Raw genomic sequence first — 25,310 nt, forward strand, 5'->3', positions numbered from 1 at the left:
ATCTTTCTTTCCAGGGCTCACCTCTCTGTCCCCTTCCCAGATCACGACATGTCTAACTTGTCTCTCTCCAGATGCAGATACGAAGACACACACATTAGGCACGTGACACACGCATCTGGGCCCCTACTCCAGCTCACATGCATAACTAAGAGATTCTCATGGATTGCCAATCTCACTCCCTTTCCCTCTCTACTCCAGCAACCGGGCCTAGCATCTCTCATTATCCTGGCTCCTGCGGTCTGCTGAACTTAGTACAAGTATTGCCATACTGGGAAAGACCAAAGGTTCATCAAGCCCAGCATCCTGTTTCCAACAGTGGCCAATCCAGATCACAAATACCCGGCAAGATCAAAAAAAGTACAACATTTTATACTGCTTATCCCAGAAATAGTGAATTTTCCCCATTTAATAATGGTCTATGGACTTTTCCTTTAGGAAGCCGTCCAAACCTTTTTAAAACTCTGCTAAGCTAACCGCCTTTACCACATTCTCTGGCATCGAATTCCACAGTTTAATTACACGTTGAGTGAAGAAAGATTTTCTCCAATTCGTTTTAAATGTACTACATTGTAGCTTCATCACATGCCCCCTAGTCCTAGTATTTTTGGAAAGAGTAAACAGATGCTTCACATCTACCCATTCAACTCCGTTCAACTCTACCCGTTCAACTTGCTTGATGCTACCACAGGTAGCACTGAACAGACGCTGCTTCTGGCCATTGTGGGGCCTTTCTTCTGCTGCCCCTGCCTCCAGAAACCAGAAGTAGCATCAGAAGAGGGGGAGCAGAAGAGGAAAGGTCCCTGCAGCATCTGTTCAGTGCTACTGGTGGCTGTGGCCTCAAGCAAGTTTGGCAGACCATGGGAGCCAGGCAATTGGAGATGCTGACTGGGCCCTTGGGGAGCAGGGGAAGGAAAGGGAGTGTCAGGGGGAGGTGAGAGGAAAGGATGCCAGGATGGGAGGGGGAGAGAGGAATAGATGCCAGGGTGATGGTGGTGGGACCAGTGGCGTTCCTAGGGGGGCTGACACCCGGGGTGGATCGCCGATGCACCCCGCCTACCCGGTGCAGCGTGACCCCCCACCCCCGGTGAAATAACCCCCCCTGGGTGCACGCTGCTGGGCGGGGGGGGGGGGTGCCACTCGCCTGTCCGCTTTGTTCGTTTTCATGCTCCCTCTGCCCCGGAACAGGAAGTAACCTGTTCCAGGGCAGAGGGAGCACAGAATGAACGTAGCGGACAGGCGCGCGGCACCCCCCAGCGGCGTGCACCCACCGCCCCCCCCCCCCCCTTGGTACGCCACTGGGTGGGAGGGAGAAAGAGATGCCAGGATGGTGCAGAGGAGTGAGTAAGAGAGAAAGAGATGCCAGGATGGTGGTGGTGGGGGGGACGACGACGATAACAGAAAGAGATGCCAGGATGTGGGGGAGGGGGGAGAGAAAGAAATGCCAGGGTGTGAGAGGGAGGAGAGAGAAAAAGATGCCAGGGTGTAATTAAACTCTGGAATTCGTTGCCAGAGAATGTAGTAAAAGCATTTGGCTTAGCGGGGTTTAGAAAAGGTTTGGATAGCTTCCTAAAAGAAAAGTCCAAATGCTATTATTAGAATGGACTTGGGGAAAATCCACTGCTTATTTCTAGGGTAAGCAGCATAAAATGTATTGTACTGTTTTGGGATCTTGCCAGGTAACTGTAACCTGGATTGGCCACTGTTGGAAACAGGATATTGGGCTTGATTGACCATCGGTCTGTCCCAGTATGGCAATAGTATGGCAATACTTATGCACTAATGTACTTATGTTTAGTCACCTGGCTCATATCGGAGTGAACACACTCAGTGCACGTTCAGACTCTAGTCCAAACTCACCCACAATTTTTATGCCTTTGTTACTGATGTTGTCAGCAATCCTCTTAGTTACAATGGATTGTGCTTGTACTTATATTGAGGAAACTGCTACATATGGACTTAGATTTATTTCTGTGCTCTTTATTATTATTTTTTTTATTCTAGTATCTGGGCATCATATTCAAAGCATGTATTTAGTTTGCCCTTATCCATGTCTCATTTACATATTGTAACTTTTAATGTTAATGGGTTAAATCACCCAATTGAAAAAGAGAAAAGTTCTACCTATTTAAGAACTTAACATCCTGATATAATTTTTTACAAGAGACACATTTGTCACTTACAGAATGTAATAAGTATTTTTCCAAGGTTTTCTACAGCTTTTCACTCTCCAGCTATTAATAAAAAAGAGGTGTATCTACACTATTTCATATGTCCTTAAATGCTACAATAACAAAAAATATGTCAGACTTAGATGGTAGATGGTACTTAATATGTGCTACTATTAACTCCACTGACTACACATGTCAATGTATATGATGCTATTACTGAGTATCCTGAATTCATTAGATCTCTGTACCTAACTGTCCTGTTCCGGTGATTGGTGAGCCCTTAGGTTCCCTGAGGCCCGGTGAGACCTCAGAGGACCGCCGCGCACCCCGAATCTTCACCCGCGGTGACCGCCGTTCACCGAGGGTTGAGCCCCCAGCTGCAGGCGGCCAGCAGGACTGCTGGAACCGCGGGGTGACGGCCGGCCTGGCTGGTAGTCAGCAACACAGTCTCTGAAGGGCAGCTAGCAAGGACGGCTAGCACTGAAGAGGAACACAATCTCTGAAGGTGGCTAGCAAGGACGGCTAGCTGGAAGAGGAACACAGTCTCTGAAGGTGGCTAGCAAGGGCGGCTAGCGGGAAGGGGAACACAGTCTCTGAAGGTGGCTAGCAAGGACGGCTAGCTGGAAGAGGAACACAGTCTCTGAAGGTGGCTAGCAAGGACGGCTAGCTGGAAGAGGAACACAGTCTCTGAAGGTCAACACTTCCTGATCCCCTGCGTCGGCTTCTGACATTCGAAACGGAAGCACTGGGCTCTTCCCGTTCCGTTGCTTAAATCTCTCGCCAGTCCATCCCCTCTCAACAGCTGGAGCCAATCCCCCCGGCCTAGGCAGGCAAGGGACGCCTGGATTGGCCAGCCTGCCTGGCAGGCGGAGTCTCCCCATCAATGCGCCAATCCGGCGCGAGTAGGCGGAGCTGGCTCGCCGGTCCGCCCCAGAGCAGGGAGACAACGACGCCGGCGCCGCCATCTTGGCCGGCGTATCCCCCTCTCCGAGGCCGGCGCTCACTCCAATGGATCGCCGGCCTCGGACCGACCCGCGGCAGCGCCGGCCCCGTCAGCGGCCCGTCTTCGCCGCGCTGGCTCCCGCGGGCTCCGTTGACCCTCGCTCCCCGCTGCGGGAGCCCAGGTAAGGGCCCGGGACGGGACAGTAACAATAATGCAGCACCAATCCGGCTCCTCAGTAATTACTGGTGACTTCAATCAACCTCTGGAAATTTCCTTAGATAGGTCCTCCACTTGTAGACCTCAAAATCGAAAATGCCCCTGGAACTTCAAAATCTCTTAGCAAATGCAAATTTAGTAGACACATGACGTATTCTTCACATGACAGCTACACTCATTTTTCAGCCCCACATAGCACTCATGCCACATTATATGATTTTCGCATCTCTGTCCCGCTTACGTCTATGATAACTTCATCCACCATCTACCCAATCCATCTCTCTGATCATGCAGCTGGATCTCTATGCCTCCACAATTCCTCACAAAGACCTTCCAAATCTTCCTGGAGATTTAACAATGCTGTATTAACTGACGAAGAACCCCTCTCTAGAACTGCCAATTTCAGCAAAGACTTTTTTTTATTAGAAATGAATCCCCAGAGATTTCTCCTACTACTTTATGGGAAGCATATAAAGCCTCCCTTAGGGGTGAAATCATTAGCATCATTGCTTGGAAACGAAAACAAAATACTTCAAACCTTCTAAATTTAGACCAACTGATTAAAAATTTAGAATGCCACTAAAAAAGGTCTTATGCCCCACTCACAAATACTCACCTTGGTTTTCTCCAGAACTTCGGATCTTTAAATGCGAAGGCCGAAAACTGGAAAGGAGATGGTGCAAATCTTGCCTGGATGAAGACAGACTAAACAGTAGGAAGCACATGGCAAAGTACCGCCAAGGCAAAAAACAGTATTTCTCTCAATGCATTGCACAGGCTGCCAATTCAACCAAGTAGTTGTTCAGTATAGTAAATAGCCTACTGCAGCCTCCACAACAGAACCAGTCTACCCAGTCTAAACTGAACAGCAGTGATTTTGCTGCATACTTTGCCAACAAAATTAAAAGTCTCCGCCAGGATTCACTGGCAATCCCACCCAGTCCCCAACCAGTCAGCCAGGGGTGCACAAACTCGCCCCCTCCTGACAGAGACAGATGGGACACTTTTAACCCAATGATAGAAGAGAGCTTTGACAAAATCCTAAGAGACCTTCGACCTACTACCTGCTCCCTCGATCCCTGCCCATCAAAGATAGTGCAGCAGGCAAGTATGGGCCTCATAGAAGGCGCCACAAAAATTATGAACACCTCTCTTTCTAATGGGCAGCTACCAACAGCATTGAAAAGGGCAGTGGTCCACCGAAGAAAAACAACCTTGACCAGGACAAACTTGAAAATTACAGACCAGTATCCAACATCCCGTTTCTAGGGAAACTCATAGAACAAATAGTCTGTGTTCAACGTAATGACTGGTTAGAAAAGAGTAACTGGCTAGATCCACGTCAATCTGGATTCAGACCTGGTTATGGTACAGAAACGGTCCTTGCATCCTCTCCAAAAGACATTACATGATGTGATACCCGCAAGCGAGCCTCTGCTGTAATTGTCTATTGCTCATGTTTGATCTATTCTTACTGTACACCGCCTTGAGTGAATTCCTTCAAAAAGGCAGTAAAAAAATCCTAATAATTAAATAAATAAATAAATAAATATGACAACTCCTTCTTTACTTTTTAAATCTGAAGCAAAAGGGTCTATCCAAGATATTTCTAAATTCTTACCCTACTCTCTCTAATACCACTTAAAAGCATTTGGACTCTCCTATTTCCACACAGGAAGTGATCTCTGCTATCTCCTCTCTGGCCCCTAATAAAACTCCAGGCCCTGATGGCTTAATGGCAGAATTTTACAAAGCATTTAGCACTGTGATGGTAAATCTCTAGTTTTGGGATGGGTCACCCTTGGCATCTCTGCAGATGCGTAGTCACTATTTTGTCTGCTTTTTCTTTACTTTTTAGTATGACTTTTTACTATTTTTGACAAACCTATATGTTCTGTGTTTTGAACTTATTCACATCTCTATAACAACAAGAGCATTATAGTGCTTAAGAAGGAGAATAATTACCTCCATTTTATGGAAAAATCAGAACTTGTGTTTTTCAAGTTTACAGATAAAGATGGTCTAAACTAGAGGCCAATTGTTTTTGATTAGCATGTGAACAGTCCTATTTGTATTGATTTTTATGGGACACGTGATACTGTATATGTTAATCTATTTCCTTGTAATCTGAATTGATAATGTTATGAAAGGTAGAATATTAAATTAATAAAATTCAATCAAATCAAAGTATCTCCACAAAAAACTTGAATTTGATATAAAGTTTGGGTAGGTATCATCTTACCTGGATGAAATCCCACCACAAGGTTAGGACGTGCTGCTTGTTGACTCTCCACTAGTGTCTCCCAGAAGTCATGGTAAAGGCCCTTAAAACTACTCAGATAGACTTTCCCTCTAGGTCCAAATGCTGCCAATGGGGGCCTCATGATAGGTCCATCAGTCACCTCAGGCCCCACCATTACTACTTCAATTCCTTGATTCCCTGGAAACATTTGTGCTAGTTCATCATAGTCACTGATCCTGGTGTTCAGAGTTTCAATGTGGGATGCCCCCACCACATGCACAGTAATGGGTCCAGTACAGGTGTCTACATGGAAAGCATTGAGACCAAAACCAATGGTCAGTGGTCGTGAAAGGAAATCAGATGTCAGACGTTTGATAGACTCTAGGAGCTCTCCATCATCTGGCTTTGGTTTACCTGCATTGGACCACAGTAGACTCATATAATGCCCTGTCATTATAGAGCCGAGTTTCTGTTCCAGATGTTCTTGCATACAGAACCACTCCTCCCAGCTCCTCACTTCTGAAATGTGCTTCGTCCAAGGATTCACAGGAAAGGGGATATCACCTGAGATATCAGAAGATTAGAAGAAAATGAAGCATCATGGTCATTAGAATGATCATTAGAAGCCTTTTAACCAATATATAACAGAAGAAAGTACAAAATAGAGACTGACCTATTTAAAGATGAAGAGGATAATGTAGTAAGGAAGGAGCAGTGGGTCTTACCCAGAAATAATAATCACCAGAGCCCCACTGATTCAGGGTAATGCTGACTGCAGAAATCATGGGGGGGGGGGGGGGGGAGCCTACCCCAGCCATGGAGGGTTCTATTCCCAGTTTCTGCACAAATGCCACAGGAACTAAAACTGGCCCCATTACCTATTCTGTTATACCCAAAACATCTTTATTCAGAGGCAGTTGAACACCATTTTGGTTGGAAGGGCCAAGCCAGCCAGTTTCTGGTCTGCTTCTGAGCTCTCTAATTGTTGATACTGTGTTAGGCAAAATATTGACCATTCTGTTGGTTTTGTTATTGAATAAAGTGCTCTACTGAACAAATATCTTTATCTTGTATCAATATTTTTAAAAAGGAGGTCTGTGAAGGTGCAAATAATATTTGTGAATAATTATGAACAGACACTATGAGCCACATAAAATTGTATCTGAAAAGAAAGTTACGATATATTCTTCATAGAGAGGATCTTATTTTTTTTTAAACCTCTTTATTTACCAATTCACTTTAGTAAATGGACCTCTAAAAGTTTGTACCTGAATGTAAACCACTTCAATAGCTTTCAGTCTTGCAGGTGATATATAAGAAGTGAAATAAACAGATAAATTAGCAACAGGTGTAGCTCCTTGAGAAGCAGCATAACCTTTTCTCTATGAAACCTCCCCTGGCAGCAGCTTTCTATACTGTTTAGAAATTGTAAATAAGCTTCTTTGGTAATTCTTCTGATAAAGTCACATCCAGGATAGTTGGGTTAAGGCAGTTTCAGTCTGAAATACAAGTTCCAGAAGGCATTGCATGCAAGGAGCCAGGGGGTGAGATGAGGAACCCGGACTGGACTCCTAGCTGCAATGGGAGAAGACATCGGTGTAAACTGGCAGGATGTGTAGATGGGCTGCCACTAGGGGGGAAAGAGAGTTAGGAAACCCTGTGTGCAGGAGCTCATCATTAGTCTAATGCTTAACTCAGCTGGTATGGGTGTGGGGGAAGCTAAGGGAAGGAGAATGATTGGTTGTAAGAGCAGAAGCCAGGGATTTATTAGGCAGGTGGGAAGGAGTCCCAGAGGAGAGAAGCAGTTGCAGGCTGAAAACGCTTGGGTAAGAGAGGTCCCTAAAGTACTGACTAGGCTGAAATCCCTTGGGTGTGAGGAAGCCCCAAAAGTATTTGCAGGCTGAAAATCCTTGGGTAAGGGAGGTTCCTAAAGTATTGAATTTACCAGTGAAGCTGAAGCAGGGTGAAATCCCTTGGGTATGAGGAGTCCCTAAAGTATTAAACTCTCCTGAAGGTAAAGAGAGTAGAAGGTAGAAACTGCTGCTTTGTGATTTAACTGGGATGATGAATTGAATGGACTGCTTCTATTTGGAACTGAACTACTGTTTATTGTGCACTGGATAAAGAGCCCAGGCTGGAGCTGACTGTGAGCCTGTATTGAATCCTGGTATGTGCTGATAGCCTACTGCTTAAAGGGGACTATTTGCCACATACTTTCAGGTGGCTTATATGTGCTTAAGATTGAAGGTGAATGCTGCTGTTGGAACTGTGTATCAGGTCTACTAGAAACCTGCATGGAATAAAGTCCTTAAAATTGAAGTTGCTGGTGGACATTTATTTCTTGACTGTACCGGGAGCCTGTGGCTGGAGGAGATTGTTCTATCCTTGGCTGCACTTAGAGGTACCTGGTTACATTCTACATTTAAAAAATTCCTATTTATAAGCCGTGATAGCTATTAATGTGGCAGTTAGTATATGCTAAAGGTAAATATGGGTGCCGTATTAACAGCATAGCATCTTAGCAGTTACACACTATTTTTTGCATTTGTCCTAACATGAAGGTGCTTACTGCATGTTGTTAACACAGCAGACAGCAAGGCACAGTTAATGCCTGTAGCTACTGCATCCTGCTGTCTGCTATTCAGTTACTACACAATAAAGAATGTTTCTCAATATTATCTGAAAGGCAAAATGTTGCAGACACTCCCAGCAGTTAAAACAGAGGCTTTGTAGTAGCTGCTCATTAATTTTGGCCATTAACCTGTGAAAAGTGCAAAAACTTAATGCACTTCAGAAAACAGGGACCAAAGTGCACTAATGTAATTTAATTTGGACATTTGTATTCTGCTTAACAAAATACAGTTCAAGGCAAGGGGGCCTCCTTTAAGGGGTGACAAACAGAGCAATTGCCTTGGCCTCCAGACTAGAGGGGGTACCCAAGCCTGCCTCAAGCTGAAGAAGGCATAAACTAAAGGCTAGCTTTTGGGGCCTCCTCTCCAGTGTCTGCTCTGAGCCCCTGACAGTCAAACACCAGCCCTGCAAGGCAGATTACAATAAATCACACATACAGTTTTCATTTCAAAATTAGAGCATACAGAATAAAAAAAATAATACACAATAGCCTCAATAGAAAATGACTAATGAATGCATAATTGTGTGGTTTGGCTAAGGATCACATAGCAATTGCTAAAATAGGGGAGTGCATTTTTAAAACACAGGCGAAGGTTGCTCTCAAATTGCAAACTTGTCTTTTGGAATTCAAGGAAAACTACGAGTCAGGGAAGAACTTGCCATTCCAGTAACACTCACACTCAGTACCCATTCACTCTCAGTCTGGCTCTTCAGTGCACCGCCTGCAACTACCCTGAAACTGCTGTCAAACGCTGATTAAGGTGCCAATAGTGTCTGAATGATTTTCTCCTAATTAGATGCTCCTATTGTCAGCATATAATATGGCGAATCAGACTAAAATTTGTAATGCTGTCACTAGAGGTTGAAGGTAAATATTGAACAGAATCTGGGGACTCTACAATCTATAAACCATGAAGATGAAGTCACGAATCATCACATTCTGAACTCTTCCTAAAAGAACAAATAACAACTAGTGGCTGATTAGAATCTCACAGCTCAGCTTTGTTTCTCTCTCCAACAGAATGAAATGGACCACTCTGTCAAAAGCTGAAGATACATTAAATAAAAGTAGTGATGAGCCCCCCCCCCCCCCCCCCCCCCCCGATCTAACTGACACCATTGCTCAGGGGTCTTCAAATCCAACCCTGTAGGTCCACAACCCAGCCTGGTTTTCAGGATTTCCACAATGAATATCTATGAGATCTCTTTGCATACAATGGAAGCAGTGGATGCAAATATATCTCATACGTATTCATTGTGGAAATCCTGAAAACAAGTCTGCATTGTGGACCTCGAGGATTGGATTTGAGGTCCCCTGCCGCAGGTTATCTGTCAGGGCAACCAAAACAGTTTCATGATAAATATAACTTCCTTTGATCCCTGGTTGAAACATTTCCAGACTCCTGTTCTATCCCAAAAGATTGGAATTGAGAGTCTGATATGCACTCAATCAATTTTGTCAAGAACGAGGGACTACTGGACACTAGTCTATAATTATCACAAACAGCAGGGTCAAAGGAAAGTTTTCTATGCATTTCTTAAACAAGAAAGCATGTAACCTCTAAGGGAGATATCAATGTTGATTGAACGACGGTCTAAAAGATAGGTTGTTGGTCTCATTTTGCTCAGAACATTTCTCGCTTCATCTGTGCTTAACATCTGAAAGCTATTCATAGCATGTTGACATTTACCTTTTATCAAATTCAAAGAGATCAGAGTTTTCAACTTTTACTCCAGCTCCAAATGAATGAATATTCTCCACTTTAATTACAAAACAAGTTGGCATTTCCTCACTGCCCAATATTGAGTCTAGTGTCAGATGTTGATTTAGCTGGACAAGAGCTAAGATTGGTCCAAGACCCTTTTGTCTGAATTTTCCTCCAGTGATGTTCTAAATAAGGACTATGGTGTCAGTCTAGATCTTGTTTTCACCTGACTGTGTCTGGCATGATTGAATCTCTAATATTATGCAACCTGATTTCAGAAGTTAAATGAAAATGTTCAGAGTCTGCAGTGAAATCAGTAACCCTGTCTCTTAATAATGAGAAAACAAGCTCTTGGACATTTCTACACCTGGACAGTGCAAATGATGTCTTGATTAGAGAATAGTTTTATAACTATGGTGCCAGTCTAGGTCCTGTTTTCATCTGACTCTTTCTGGCATGATTGCGTCTCTAATATTAAGCGACCTGATAAGCTCTGTCAAGCAGGGACTGTCTCTTCATGTTCAAGTGTACAGCGCTGCGTACGTCTAGTAGCGCTTTAGAAATAAGTAGTAGTAGTAGTAGAACTTAAATGAAAATGTTCAGCGTCTGCAGTGAAATCAGTAACCCTGCCTCTTACTAATGAGAAAACAATCTCTTGGACATTACCACACCTGGACACTGCAAATGATATCTTAATTAGAGAATAATTTTATAAAAAAGATTGTTTAGAGTGGGAGGCTAAGGAGGGGTCTATTTCATACAAACACATTGACACCTATAGTTCTTTACAACATTGCCCACAAAACCTGCTGCAATCAAAGCAAGAATGAAGCCATGGACATTTACACCTGCTCAGAAGCAGTTTCAACAGATGGAGGGGTTGTAGGTCTAGCCTGCTAGAATCTGATGTTCTTATGACATAAGGAATAGGGAGGGGGAGAAGAAGGAAGAGAGACATTTTAATACATAAGCAAGGTCCACATCATAGAAACACAGAATGACAGCAGATAATGACCATCAGACCCATCTAATCTGCTGATTTCCCCTTCTGCTTTGAGTAGCACAAAGACTTGATTTCCAGCTTTACCCCCATTTGCCACAGCTAAGGATCTTCTGTGCTTGTCTCATGCTTTCTTGATGTTGGCCTTGCCTCCTATGCACCCAAGTATCGTCGCACTGTAGAAGTCCCTTTGATCTGCTCACTGGCCTGTGCTCCATGCTTGTCCACTTTTTTACTACAACATCAATTCTTCTACACTCTCTCACTAGGGAATTTGACTGTTTCTTGAGCTGCATGTTTTCCTGCTCAGTTCTAATTGTGCATTTATTTACTTTATTTATTGGGATTTATTAATCGCCTTTATAGCAGGAACAGTTTTAACATAAAACTTACAATTTTCTTACCAATAGTAAAATGACCATGTATAAACATAAATACAATAAATGAGGTAAACTTGAAAACAATAAATTGAAACCTAATAATAGAACTACCGTGAAACAGTATCAAAAATATACACATTTAACAGCACTGAAATTCAAATACCAGAGATATAATACTAAGTTAGCACAATACTAATGATACACCTAATAAGTATGCATTAGAAGGTTCAAATAACAGAACTGATGCTAAAGCTTTTCTACAATACAGCTTCCATATAGCTTAGGAACCAAGCGCAGATAAATGATGGGAACAAGATACGTGGTACAGAGTTAGTTGGGATAATTAGATAGTTGGCAAAACTCAAGGCAATCTCTTCGTACAGTTAAGCAAGATAAAAGGAACTAATATAGTGGTTGTAGCAATCTAGTTCAGGTGCAGAATGGGTGTACAGTCAGTCACCCTATGTATTAAAGGCTTGGGAGAAGAGCCAGGCTTTAAGATACTCTTAAATTTACAATCAGTTATAGCAGAAGGAACTGAAGTTACTTGCTGAATGTCACAATACAGGTCATGGAATTAAGGTCTCCAGGTCTGCAGCTCTGAGCTACAGCGCAAGTCATTAATATACAGAGAAGAAAAAAAACAGAAATAAAACAGAATTAGTCAAAGTAGTAACATATTAAACATGCAGAGGTTTACAGTATAGGCAGTAGATGGTAGTGATAGGGGATCAATCCTCTGCCAGCAGCTGCACATTATGCAAAAGCTGAAGTACACTGCAACTCTACCTGTGCTCCCGCCTCCCCCCATAATTCACCCCCCACACACCTAGAGTTGCATAAAAGTACACATGTTCTTGATATCATTATACTTTTATGCAAGGGGTAATTTTGTAAGTGGCATTTTAAGTAGGTTTACTTGCGTCCTTTATAAATGCTTTATAAAATTATCCCCTCCCCTTCTATGTACGTAGAAGAGCCTTAATAAAATTACCCTGGGGTTATGCGAATAAAACTAGACACAGTGGCAAGAAGGCATATATTTTTACAATGTAGGCAAGTTCAGGGGTGGAGTTTGGGCAGAGCACAGTTGGAACAGAAGACCTGTTCTGGAAATCACACCTGGGTCCTCTGTCATGGTTGTGCACAGCTGGTGAGTTACTGAACTGGCTTGCCAGTCACAACTTTACTCAAAAATTTATTTTTGTTACATTTGTACCCTGCGTGTTCCCACTCATGGCAGGCTCAATGCAGCTTACATATTGTATACAGGTACGTATTTATACCTGGGGCAATGGAGGGTTAAGTGACTTGCCCAGAGTCACAAGGAGCTGCCTGTGCCTGAAGTGGGAATTGAACTCAGTTCCTCAGGACCAAAGTCCACCACCCTAACCACTAGGCCACTCCTCTCTTATCATACACCACAATATCCCATCTGTAAATGCTCAACATCATCCTAATTAATTAACTCTCCTGCAGGGGTTCTTTCTTACCCGTGAACACCAGCCATTCCACAAGCCGGTCAATGGCTGCCAGCTTCAGTTTCTTGCAGAATTTTTTGTGGCCAGACCAATTTGCTCGCTGGCACTCTGAGCTGCAGTAATACACATTCTGGCATCTATGAGAGAGTAAGAAGAGACAGTGAGGAAAAGAGTGAAGGGAGAAGTGCTAAGAAATAGATGGACACAGGAAAAAGAGGATTTTCTTGACATTTCCATTACTTAATGGTTGAGTTTCCAAATAAAGCCAGATGTAACATTTAGGCAAAGTCTACACATCTAAACTGAAATTAATTCATTTAGGTTCATACTAGACTTTTGTTTGACTCCTTACCTGCCAGTAGGAAGTGCTGCTGAGAAGTAGGGCAAGGTCGGTACAAAGTCAGTGCAAACTGTTATGGAATGGAACAAAGGGGGCTCCTTAGAGTGGTAGACTGGAAAGGGCATCAACATGCCTAGTGAACCTCCACCATTGCTTCTCTTCCTTCTTCCCTCTGTGTGCCAATGCCTCACCTCCTACCTCCAAGCACCCACTACCATCCTGTGCCTCCTTGCTTTTACTGTTGCTACTAGGTAACATTGTACAGACACCACAAGGATGGCCAGATTCATTTTTGGCAAGTACAGCAGTTTTGAGTTCCAGAGGTAGTGGCTATTCCTGGCCTTGTTACTCTCTCACCTTATTCCCGGGGCCATAGTCATTTTCCTGGCAGAGGGGAGGAGGACCCTCCCACTTCCATCTTGATTCCATGGTCTCTTGTTTGTCCCTCATCCTCTTCTTAGTTCTTTCTCTCCTCTCCTCTCATTCCTCCATCTTCTTAAACCATCTCTGTCTCTGCCCAGACTTGCTCTCTTCGCCTCGATCTCCTTCCTCTATGTCTCCTCCCCCATCATCCTCTTCCTTTTTCCCTTCCCCCTTTACCTTCTACTCTCCTCTTCGTTCTCCTCCACATCTTCACATTTCCTCATTCTTTTCTTCCCTTCTACTATCTTTTTCCACCTCACCTTCCCATTGTTTTCTCCTCTTCTCCCTATTGTTGTTGGCCCTTCTTTTCCATTACTCCATCATTTCCCCCTCTCCTCCTCCCACTATTATCAATTTCCTCTCTCCTCTCCCCCTTGTTCATATATTCTTCATTTCCCCCTCTTTATACCACCTCCTTTCTCAACCCTCTCCTCTCATCATGTCCACCTCACCTCCATATTCTTCCATCCCTCTTCACGTTTCCCTTTGTCTGTCCTGCTCTTGCATAACATCTGCCCCCACCTCAAGTCACAGAATGATGATCAATATTGTAGGGACAGAGTGACAGTGTACAATCTACTGTCCTATATGACACACATACTGCCGGATTCTATATATTGCGCCTAAATCTAAGCATATTTCATAACAATGTGAGTAATTTAATTGGCTTAACAAGCCAATCAGCATTGCTAACAGCACTTAAGCAATAATGAGCACTAATTGGCACTAATGAGAATTTACGCGCATAACTCACTAAGTGTATGCTGTAATGAACTGCACCTAAATTCTAAAGCGTGCAGTTCAAAAGGGGTGTGGCTATGGGTGGGGAAATGAGCATTTCATGGGTATTCCCAAATTTACGTGCATTATTATAGAATATGACCCAATTCACGTAAATTTATGCGCAGGGATTTATGCCACATTTTCATTGGTATAAATGGATGCGTGTAGTTTTAGGCACTGGGATATCAACTAAGCATATTCTATATACCGTGCCTAAATCTTATAGAATATGCTTAGGCAAAAATTATTTCCATGCACCATAAATAGAATCTTCCCCATAATGCACATGCTGTATAATGGACATGCATAACCCATGTTGATACTGAAAAACTGACTATACTTGCTATACATAAGTGCTAAACCCCTAAGCAAAATACTGCACTGGCTACCAATCAAGGAACGAATAGCCTTCAAAATTTTCACTCTGGTCCACAAAACAATCCATGCATGGTCTGGCCCCAACCTACATGACCGAACCTATCGACTTACCAACTAGAAACATCATCGAATCATCAAGAACGTTTCTAAACCTGCATTACCCAAACTGTAAAGGACTAAAATACAAATGAGCATATGCATCCAGCTTTTCCTACATTTGCACCCAGCTCTGGAACGCATTATCTAGAAACATTAGAATTGTGAACACCCATCTAAAATTCCAAAAAGACCTCAAGACTCACCTCTTCCGGAAAGCCTACCCAGCAGACCCAAACTAATTCATGAACAATGCATCACATCTGTCGAACTAAGAAATGAACAATACCCCTTCCACATAATCCTATTACTTCAAACTGTACGAATTTTACCACTCCAGTTATATTTACGTGTACTTCTACCCTTATCCTACTCTGTATTGCTCACTAGAAGCTGTAGTCCCATCCCTGGAGATTTATCAGCCTCACTGGGATTACTTCTCTCTATATGCTACTATATATTCGTCCCAGAATTGTATTCTCTTTTCCGGAACCTTATCAGCTTCCTCGCACCTACTGTTACTCTATTTTCCACTCTGTATATATTCCCGGAGTTGGTACTCTCCTCTCCAGAACCTTTAAACCACATTGAGCCTACTGCTATGCGAGAAAATGTGGGATACAAATGTAATAAATATATAAATACATCTCATTCATATCCCATATCATCACAAACCCCTTGACCTTGCATGTCACTGTAGATTTTGCATTTCCTACCTACCTTTCCATCTTACTAGGTGCTTCACATTTTATTTGTCGTATCAATTTATATTCCCTAGGTGACCTTAGTATAAAAACCAGTTTTCAGGTACAGAGTGACTTGGTTTATTCTGTTTCTAAGAGAATCCCTTTCTGAGTTTATTTATTTGGATTTTGCTCACACCTTTTTCAGTAGTAGCTCAAGGTGAGTTACATTCAGGTACACTGGGTATTTCTCTGTCTCTGGAGGGCTCACAATCTAATTTTGAACTGGCCACCTCTGGATGTCAAGACTGATGCTCTAACCACTAGGCCACTCCTCCACTCCAGAGTTTGCCACAATGGAATGTTCCTGTAAGGATACAGAGCAAGATCTTATAAAAAGATATGGTGGAATTAGAAAAGATACAGAGAAGGGTGACCAAAATGATTAAGAGGATGGAATGACTCTCATATGAGGAAAGGCTAAAGAGGCTATGCCTTTTCACATTAGAGAATAGGTAGTTGAAGGGAGGTATGATAGAGGTCTATAAAATCCTGAGTGGAATGAAACAGATAATAGCAAATCTGATTGTTCACTCTTTCAAAAATATAATGTTATAAATACAAGGTACAAACCTCCTTAAAGAATGTTATTTTTAAAGGAAGCAAATCAATGCTGGCCAGATAGCTGCTGGTTGTAAAAAGATTGTCCTTCCAATATTCAGCCAGTGAGGAGCAGCGCTGTTAATGTCTGCCACCGGCGTTGAACTCTGATATTCAAGGCCGGGCCATATCCGGTCACCAGCACTGAATATATGATTTTTTAAAAGATGGCTAGCACATGCCTGGTTAACTAGATATTCAGGGCTAACTGGTCATTCATTAGCATATAGGACTGCTATTTACGTGGTCTTATTTATGCGCTAACACTGGCCAGTTAGCTCTGAATATTGGGAGCTAACTGAACTCCACCCCCAAAACACCCCCAGAATGTCGCCACAGACTGGCTTGCACTTTGGCACTAACCAGTCATTTTCAGCCAAGATAACTAGTTAGGTGCTGCTGAAAATGATCAGATAGCCGCCAATCAGCAAATTAACTGGTTGACGTACATTTTAATCCAGTTAACTCACGTTGAATATCAGCTGGTGTGTTTCTAACCAGCTTTGATAAGGAAGAAATGTAGAAAGCAACTATCAAACTGCCACTTCAAGCTGATCGTCTCCAAAAAAGGAGGCAATGGCTCCAGCAACGTAACCTGGCTACTTCCAACTGGTCTTAGTGGGGCTCTTAAACTTCATTCCTTTCCTTATTTCTGTGGTTTAAAGGCAGGACCATCTGGGAAATACAGATTCAAAAAATGTACCACTGGGTTTTATATAGGTCGCCCAAATTTGGGCACAGATCCGAGATCCATGCGTAAACTAATGGTTGCCCAAATTTGGGTACAGATCCCAGATCCATGTGTAAACTAATTAGTCAATTAGGCGCTATTATTTAATTATTGGTGTTAGCAAGCACTTAATTGGCAGTATACACCCTAATTCTATAACATGCATACCTAAATTCATAGTGCTCAACTCCAAAGGGGATGTGGCCATGGGAGGGGCATGGACAGGTTAGGGGCATTCCGAGAAAGTAGGTGTGATGTTATAGAATTAGGCGTGATGTTATGGAATACCTAACTGCCATCAGTTGGGATTTTATTTATTTATTGCATTTGTATCCCACATTTTCCCACCTCTTTGCAGGCTCAATGTGGCTTAAAATACTTCATGAATGGTGGAATTACATTAGAAGATAGACATTTTGTGTTACAGAGGATCTTTGGTAACATGATAATGGTTTACAATATATCAATAATTGTGGAAAAGCATTAGAAATTAGACTATTAATGTTACAGAAGAATATTGGGTAATATGGTAATGGTAAAAACATGATAATAATATATCTAGTAGAAATTGTAGAGCAGTTCTGAATATATGTGGAGGAGTGGTGTGTTTTCACATTTGTTCATCTTTGGTCACCATCCCTTCCGTTAGTTTGGTTATTAAGGGAATTGATGCTACTGGTCTGTAGTTGGTTAGTTCACTGGCGCTTTTCTTTGCGTCTTTGGATATGGGGGTGAGTAGAATGTTTCCTTTTCCCTTCGGGAAAAGTCCATTTTGTAACATATAGTTCAGGTGTTTCGTTATGTCTGTTATAAATTGTTGAGGAGCAGATGTCATGAGGTTATTTGGACATATGTCTAGTTTGCAGTGAGATTTGGCAAATCTTTTGAGTGTTTGGGAGATGATGTCCTCTGATACTGTCTCGAAGTCGATCCAGGTTCTGTCTGCTGGGTATGCACCAGGGTCTGGATCTAGGCAGTCAAGGAATTCAGCATAGTCAATGGTGCTAACAGGTATGTTAAGTCGCAATTCTACAATTTTTTCGTTAAAGTATCTCGTGAGATTATCTGCTCCTGGTGCATCTTTACTGTTGGTTGTGACTGGTGTAATATCTAATAGTTTGTTCACGAGTTGGAAGAGTTTATGTGTGTCCTTGTAGTTTGGTCCTATTACAGTTTTGTAGTATAATCTTTTAGTTTGTGTTATGGTATATTTGTATTTTCTTTGGAGTTGTTTCCAGGCGTTGAGTGTGGGGTCGTCTTTCTTTTTATTCCATGCACGTTCTAGCCTAGTTCTAACTTGTGTTTTAAGTTTTTTTCAGTTCTTCATTGAACCATGGTATTGAATTCTTTCTATGTGAGGTTCTGGTTTGGATTGGAGCAATATTGTCCAATATGGATTTGCATCTCTCGTCCCATTCTAGGAGGAATTGGTTTGTATCTGTCTTTATTGTCCATCCGTTGTAATAGATCTGTTGCCAGAATACTACCGGATCTATTTTTCCTCTTGTGGTATAGGTTTTTTGTTCTTTTTTGTTCAGTGAATCTTTCGTACGCCATTGGAGGGAGATGTTTGCTTTATAGTGGTCGGACCACGGTGCAATGCGGATGAGCATTCATACCACCTTTTGATGTTTAAATCTCGTGCCCAAAGTAAGGCACAAAATGTGTGCTAAGCTAGTATTCTATAAATACATATCCACTCCTACCATAGCTGAGATCATACTTAATCACCTTTCTGACCTCATGTGCAACTTTCTTTAAATTAGTCCCCTTCGCTTCTAACTCTTCTTACTCTCTTACCTGTCTACTATATGTTCCATCTTTGCTTATACTCTACGCTTTCTATTAAAATGTTTTATTACGTATTGTGTTCACATTGTAAGTAGTATACTATCCAGCTTATAATCGAAAGAGAAAAATGCCTTATTTCGACCCAAATCAGGAGATGGGCGTTTTTCTCGCAAAGGCGCCCAAATCGGTATAATCGAAAGCCGATTTTGGGCGTTTCCATCTGCACTCCATCGCGGAAACAAATAAAGTTGACAGGGGCGTGTTGGAGGTGTGCCGGAGGCGGGACTGGGGCGTGGTTATCAGTCGAGGTGAGATGGGCATCTGTAGCTGATAATCAAAAAAAAAGACGTTTTTACTGCGATTTTGGGTCACTTTTTTTGGACCCTTTTTTGTCACGAACAAGCCCCAAAAAAGTGCCCCAACTGCCCAGATGACCACTGGAGGGAATCGGGGATGACGTCCCCGGACTCCCCCCGTGGTCACTAACCCCCTCCCACCAAAAAACCCCCACTTTAAAAACATTTTTCCCAGTCTGTATGCCAGCCTCAAATGCCGTACCCACCTCCATGACAGCAGAATGTGTTCGATGCTCTCACAGCCTTTCCCTGGGTCAGATGTGGCTCTCGGGTGCACTACAGGGTCACATCAGCATTGCATTGTGGTGGGTGTAGGGTATTGTGCTCCGTGAGTTCATTAGCTTGTGTTACAGTCTCACGATGTTGGTAATTGGTAGGCTCTTCTCCCATGGTGCTTTTCCCCCTGCCTACTGGGTCAGAGTGTGCCCTGTTGTGTTTCCTGTTGTAGTCCATGCGGTAGTGGCCATTTTTGTAAGCCAGTTTTAGTTCCCTTTCCTGTGTTAGCCACGTTAGACAACTTAGTTCTTCCCTTGAATGTGGCTGAAAGAGGGCATTGTACAGCATTCTGCCAGCTCTGACCTACTGCTAATCTCAGTACCAGGGAGACACAACCTCTGCAGTTAACTGTGAGTAAACGTGCTTATTCCAATAAAGGAGGTTTCCGGAGAGATTAGTCTTCAGGTGTCAACTGGTGTGCCAATGTTATACAGCAGCAACAAGTCCTAGGGGCCTGCGTGTATGCAGGTCCCTGGAGCACTTTTAGTGGGTACCGCAGTGCACTTCAGCCAGGTGGCCCCAGGCCCATCCCCCCCCCCACCTGCAACACTTGTGCTGGTAAATGAGAGGCCTCCAAAACCCACTGTACCCACATGTAGGTGCCCCCTTCACCCCTAAGAGCTATGGTAGTGTTGTACATTTGTGGGTAGTGGGTTTTGGGGGAGGGGGGTTGGGAGCTCAGCACCCGTGGTAAGGGAGCTATGCATGTGGGAGCTTTTTCTGAAGTCCACCGCACTGACCTAGGGTGCCCAGTTGGAGTCCTGGCATATCAGGGGGGCCAGTGTACTACCAATCCTGGCCCCTCCCACGACCAAATGGATCGGATTAGGACGTTTTTGAGCTGGGCATTTTTAGTTTCCATTATCGCTAATAAAAACAAACGCCCAGCTCAAAAATGTCCATTTTTTCAAAAATACGGTTCGGCCCACCCCTTCACGGACCCGTTCTCGGAGATAAACGCCCATGGAGATAGGCGTTTGCATTCGATTATGCCCCTCTATGTCATACTTTGTTTTGTTATTTAAATATGTTTACTGCTGTAATTGTCTATTACTTATGTTTGATTTATTCTTAATATACACTGCCTTGAGGGGCCCTTTTACAAACGCGTGGTATGCTCTATGCACATGCAGTGTGCGCCAAAACAAACTACCGCCAGGCTAGTAAGCCCTCTGGTAGTAATTTCAGATTTGGCGTGCGCCCATACTGCCAGGAGAAATTATTTTTTTTATTTCCTACCGCACACGGTGTTTCCGGCATTAATTGGCAGTTGGCACGCTCTGACCAGTGCACTGCATGTGTAGCGTGTGAGCTCTTACTGATAGATCAATGGGTGGCATTAAGGGCTCAGGCTGTAAATAGGTGTGCACTGGTTTCAGTTTTACTACAGGCCCTTTTCCTGGCCCAATGAAAAAAAGCCCTATTTCTCAGATGAGGTAAAAACTGGCCCGGCGCATATCTGAAACACATGCCCGCACTACTGCAGGCCACTTTTTGTCGCGGCTTAGTAAAAGGACCCCTGAGTGAATTCCTTCAAAAAGGCGATAAATAAATCCTGATGAAAATAAAATAAAGAACACTGGGTGCAGAGCGCCCTTTACAGAATACTAGCTTAGCATGGATCTTCCTAGTGCCTAACTTTGGCCTCATTTATTGAATCTACCCCTTAGTGCATTGTTTGCAGTGAAGAAGTGGAGAAGTAGCCTAATAGTTAGTGTTGTGGGCTTTGATCCTGGCATCCTGGGTTCAATTCCCACTGCAGCTCCTTGTGACCTTGGGTAAGTAACCTAACCCTCCATTGCCCCAGGTACAAAAAAATTAGATTGTGAGTCCCCTAGGGACAGAGAAAGTACCTGTATATAATGTGTAGCACTATAGAAACGATTAGTAGTATTATGAAATATTTTTTTCTTTGTCTACTGTATCCAGAGTGTTACTAGATAGAACACAGTGAGTGGAATGTTGTGTGAGTGAAACATCTTTCTTCACTTCAGGTAAACATAGTAACATAGTAAATGACAGCAGATAAAGACCTGTACAGTCCATCCAGTCTGCCCAACAAGATAAACTCATTTTACATGGTATGTGATACTTTATATGTATACCCGAGTTTGATATGTCCTTGCCATTCTCAGGGCACAGACCATAGAAGTCTGCTCAGCACTCTCTTATACTAAAAGTTCTTAAGCTAATGTCAAAGCCCCTTAAAATTTACACTCAAGCCTATCTATATCTATTCAGTCACGATCAGGACATAGACCATAGAAGTCTGCCCAGCACCGGTTTTGCTTCCTAATTACCAGTGTTGCCACCCAATCTCCGCTAAGATTCAGTAGATCCATTCCTTCTAAACAGGATTCCTTTGTGTTTATCCCATGCATGTTTGAATTCCATTACCGTTTTCATCTCCACCACCTCCCGTGGGATGGCATTCCACATATCCACCACCCTCTCTGTGAAAAAATACTTCCTGGCATTACTCTTGAGTCTACCCTCCTTCATCCTCAATTCATGTCCTCTAGTTCTACCATCTTCCCGTCTCCAGAAAAGGTTTGTTTGTGGATTAATACCTTTCAAATATTTGAACGTCTGTATCACATCACCTCTGTTTCTCCTTTCCTCCAAGGTATGCATGTTCAGGTCGGCAAGTCTCTGCTCATACGGCTTGCAACGCAAGTCCCATACCATTTTTGTAGCTTTTCTTTGAACGGCTTCCAGTCTTTTTACATCTTTTACAAGATATGGCCTTCAAAACTGAACACAATACTCAGTTTTGGAGGCTGTAAAAGCAATTCTTTAACTCAGCACTACAGTCTGAGAAAAACATCATTTTCTGGCCTTCATAAAGTAGACCTTTAGCTTTCCTGGCCATTTGTAAGATCAGTCTTTATGCATGAAATTTCATTCATACAGAAGAATAGTACATGGCCTGTTTCTTGAATTAGCATAGGTGATGATGATAATAATGTCAGATAAAGACCTGCATTGTTCATCCAGTCTGTCCAACAAGATAAACTCATAGCATACGATATGATGTGATATAACATATGCATACTTGATCTTGATCTGTCCTTGCCATTTTCATGGCACAGACCTTAGAAGTGTGCCCGACACTGGCTTAACTTTCAGCTACTGGAGTTAATGATACCCCAGGAGTGGAGTGAACTCTTTCTTTCATAAAGTTCACAGCAATAGCTTCTGTAGCAAAGAAATCTCTGTTAGTTTTTTCTATTCTGCCAATTTCAGAATTTTCTGGAATTCCTACCTTATAGACTTCCTACTATTCTGCTGAAAACGTTTGCCTCTAATGACAACAATCTATGTGACCTTAAAAAAAGACTGACAGCCTATATAAAATAGATGAATAAGAACAATTTTCTTAATCGTTTATTTGTCGGTTAACCTCTGCACTGCTTTATAGTGGCTGTCAGACTTCTTTAAGGTCTGTTATATCATCTTCGTTAGAGGCAATTTCTTTTTCAGCAGTTTCAGTCTTGTTCACTGCTTCCCATAGGTTTTTCCTCATTGTCATACTGTATTTTATTTTCTAAGTATGTAAGGTACGAACTGCTGGAAGATGAACTGCCTGCAAGTGCCTCTGACACAGAAGTGCTCCAGGAGGACTGTGCTGCTCTTTTCAGTCCTGGTCTAGACATCATCAAAGTGCTGGTTGGTTCAGTCTCTTAATATTTGATTTCAGCGGTTGTATCACTAGATTGAAGGCTTTTATGGCAGTTTGAGCAGAAGCTTAGTGAGGCCCAACTGCAGTCTACTCCACCATCATGCCTTTGCACCAGTTTTCAAAGAGAATGTGGTAATGTAGCCGTGTTAGTCCACTTTTACAGGTAATAAATAGAAATAAAACAAAACAATGAAAAAAAATAAGATGATGCCTTTTTTTTATTGGACTAACTTAATACATTTTTTGATGAGCTTTCAGTGGTAACCCTTCTTCAGATCAGAAATGAGCAAATGATGGCATATATCAGAATATATCTGTTAAACATGGAAGTATTCCAATGATAGCCTCATGGTGAAGGTAAGGGTGGGTGGGGAGGGAGTGAAAATCAGGGAGAAATGGATGGGTGATCAGAGGGTGACAAAGCAGTATAATGCTTCTGGAGATAGTACAGTATATCAAATACTCACACATGAATGAAAACAATATAATGGAGTCAATATTCAAAAGGGTTTAACTGGGCAGGATAGACTCATATCTGGTTAAACCTCGCTGAGATAGCTAGCCAGCCACCAATATTCAACAACATGTAACTCAGTAGTGCCGCTGAATATTACCACTAACAGCCATCTCCTAACTGGCTATGTTGGAGTGCGTCAGGTGCAGAGTTAGGGCGGGACACCAAGTTAGCTGGTCAGCGGCGATAGTCAGTCCTCTAACCAGCTACGTAATCACATTTTATTTATTTATTTATTTAAAAAAGAGTATTTTGCACTAGTGTCAAAAGTTCCAGGTGGCTTACTTCTCCAACATACATAATATGATGCAAATTTAAAACAGACATAAAAACATATTTCATAAAATCAAGCCATACCAATTATAGTAAATGTACAGTGGCATAGGTAGGTGGGCCACAGGGACCTGGGCCCCCCAAATTTGCTCTGGACCCCTGGTTGGTTGGGGGGGTCCCCAATCCCTGCCAGCTGAAGACTTTGTCCAGCACTGGTCTGTGCACCACTGCCGCATTTCCTGCCCTGCTCATGTCAGGCATGCTCATTTTAGTGAAATTGAGCATGCTCAGTTGCACTAAAAGGAGAATGTGCCAGACGTGAGGGGAAGAGAGAGCAGGGCAGGCAATGCGGCAGTGCCGGAGACCAGCACTGGGCAGTCTTCAGCTGGCAGGGGTTGGGGACCCCCACCAGCCAAGGTATTTGTGGCGGTGGTGCTTCAGCTGGTGGGGGTTGAGGACCCCCGCCAGCCAAGATGTACGGCGGCGGCAGTGGGCGGTGAGGCAGCGGGGGCAGGGGCCAACGGCGGAGGGGTGTGGCGGCAACCAAAATGTGACCCCTCCTCCTTGGGCTCTGGCCCCCTCCCACCTCAAGGTCTGGCTACGCCCATGCATCAGTTAGTATAATTATCTTCAAGGCCTTTGCAAATTCTCTTTTACATCCATTGCATCAGATTCCAACTAGCTTAAACTTTGAATTTCTCTCAATCTCAAAGGAAGAGCGTTCCAAAATTCAAATACAGCAATATAAAAAAAAAATCACATTCCTATACTCCTCCAACCGTATAGTTTGATAAGAAGGAACAAAGACCACCTGGGCTGATAAATATGAAGTTTAGTTGCCATTTTGCAAAACAATTGTCCTAACTTTATGCACCAACTTAACCAGGTGCCGGTCAGAATATTGGTTGGTGCCTGGTTAACTGCCTGGTCAGCGGACATACCCAGATATTCAATGCTGAGAGCCGCAGCTGGACGTGGCTTGCAAATTGCTTATCACCATGGGCTGAATATTACCCCAAAGGTTTTGTACTGACAAGTAAAGCCTTGCAATATTAATGTACAGCTCATTCTGGGATAGCCATTCTACAATCACTCAGAGGTAATCCAGCATACTTTAGACTGAGGTCCTAAAGAAATCTGAAAAGGAGCAAACAAAATATCATCCATGTACGGCAGAAAACGATGTGCCTTTCCAACATATTACACAAAGGATATTACACAAATGCACTCGATCTACAGCCCTTCCATACCTCTCTACCCTCATCTCCCCTTACATTCCTACCCGTAACCTCCGTTCTCAAGACAAATCCCTCCTCTCAGTACCCTTCTCCACCACCGCCAACTCCAGGCTCCGCCCTTTCTGCCTCACCTCACCCCATGCCTGGAATAAACTCCCTGAGCCCATACTCCAGGCCCCCTCCCTGCCCATCTTCAAAGCCTTGCTCAAAGCCCACCTCTTCAATGTCGCCTTCGGCACCTAACCATCATACCTCTATTCAGTAAATCTAGACTGCCCCTACTTGACATTTCGCCCATTAGATTGTAAGCTCCTTGGAGC

General features: G+C 43.0%; 1 protein-coding gene across 1 annotated transcript in view; it reads right to left on the reverse strand.

The window, feature by feature from the left end:
- The window catches only part of MSS51 (MSS51 mitochondrial translational activator), a 100,077-nt gene that overhangs the window by 29,084 nt on the left and 45,683 nt on the right, over positions 1–25,310 (reverse strand). Inside the window, exons 4-5 of the mRNA XM_030212645.1 lie at positions 12,780–12,904; positions 5,570–6,133 (exon numbers count right to left, since the gene is read on the reverse strand). Coding sequence (XP_030068505.1) covers positions 5,570–6,133; positions 12,780–12,904 — 689 coding nt within the window. The remainder of the gene's footprint in view (positions 1–5,569; positions 6,134–12,779; positions 12,905–25,310) is intronic.

The sequence above is a fragment of the Microcaecilia unicolor genome, chromosome 8 (genome assembly GCF_901765095.1).
Source record: "Microcaecilia unicolor chromosome 8, aMicUni1.1, whole genome shotgun sequence".
Taxonomy (NCBI): Eukaryota; Metazoa; Chordata; class Amphibia; order Gymnophiona; family Siphonopidae; genus Microcaecilia; species Microcaecilia unicolor.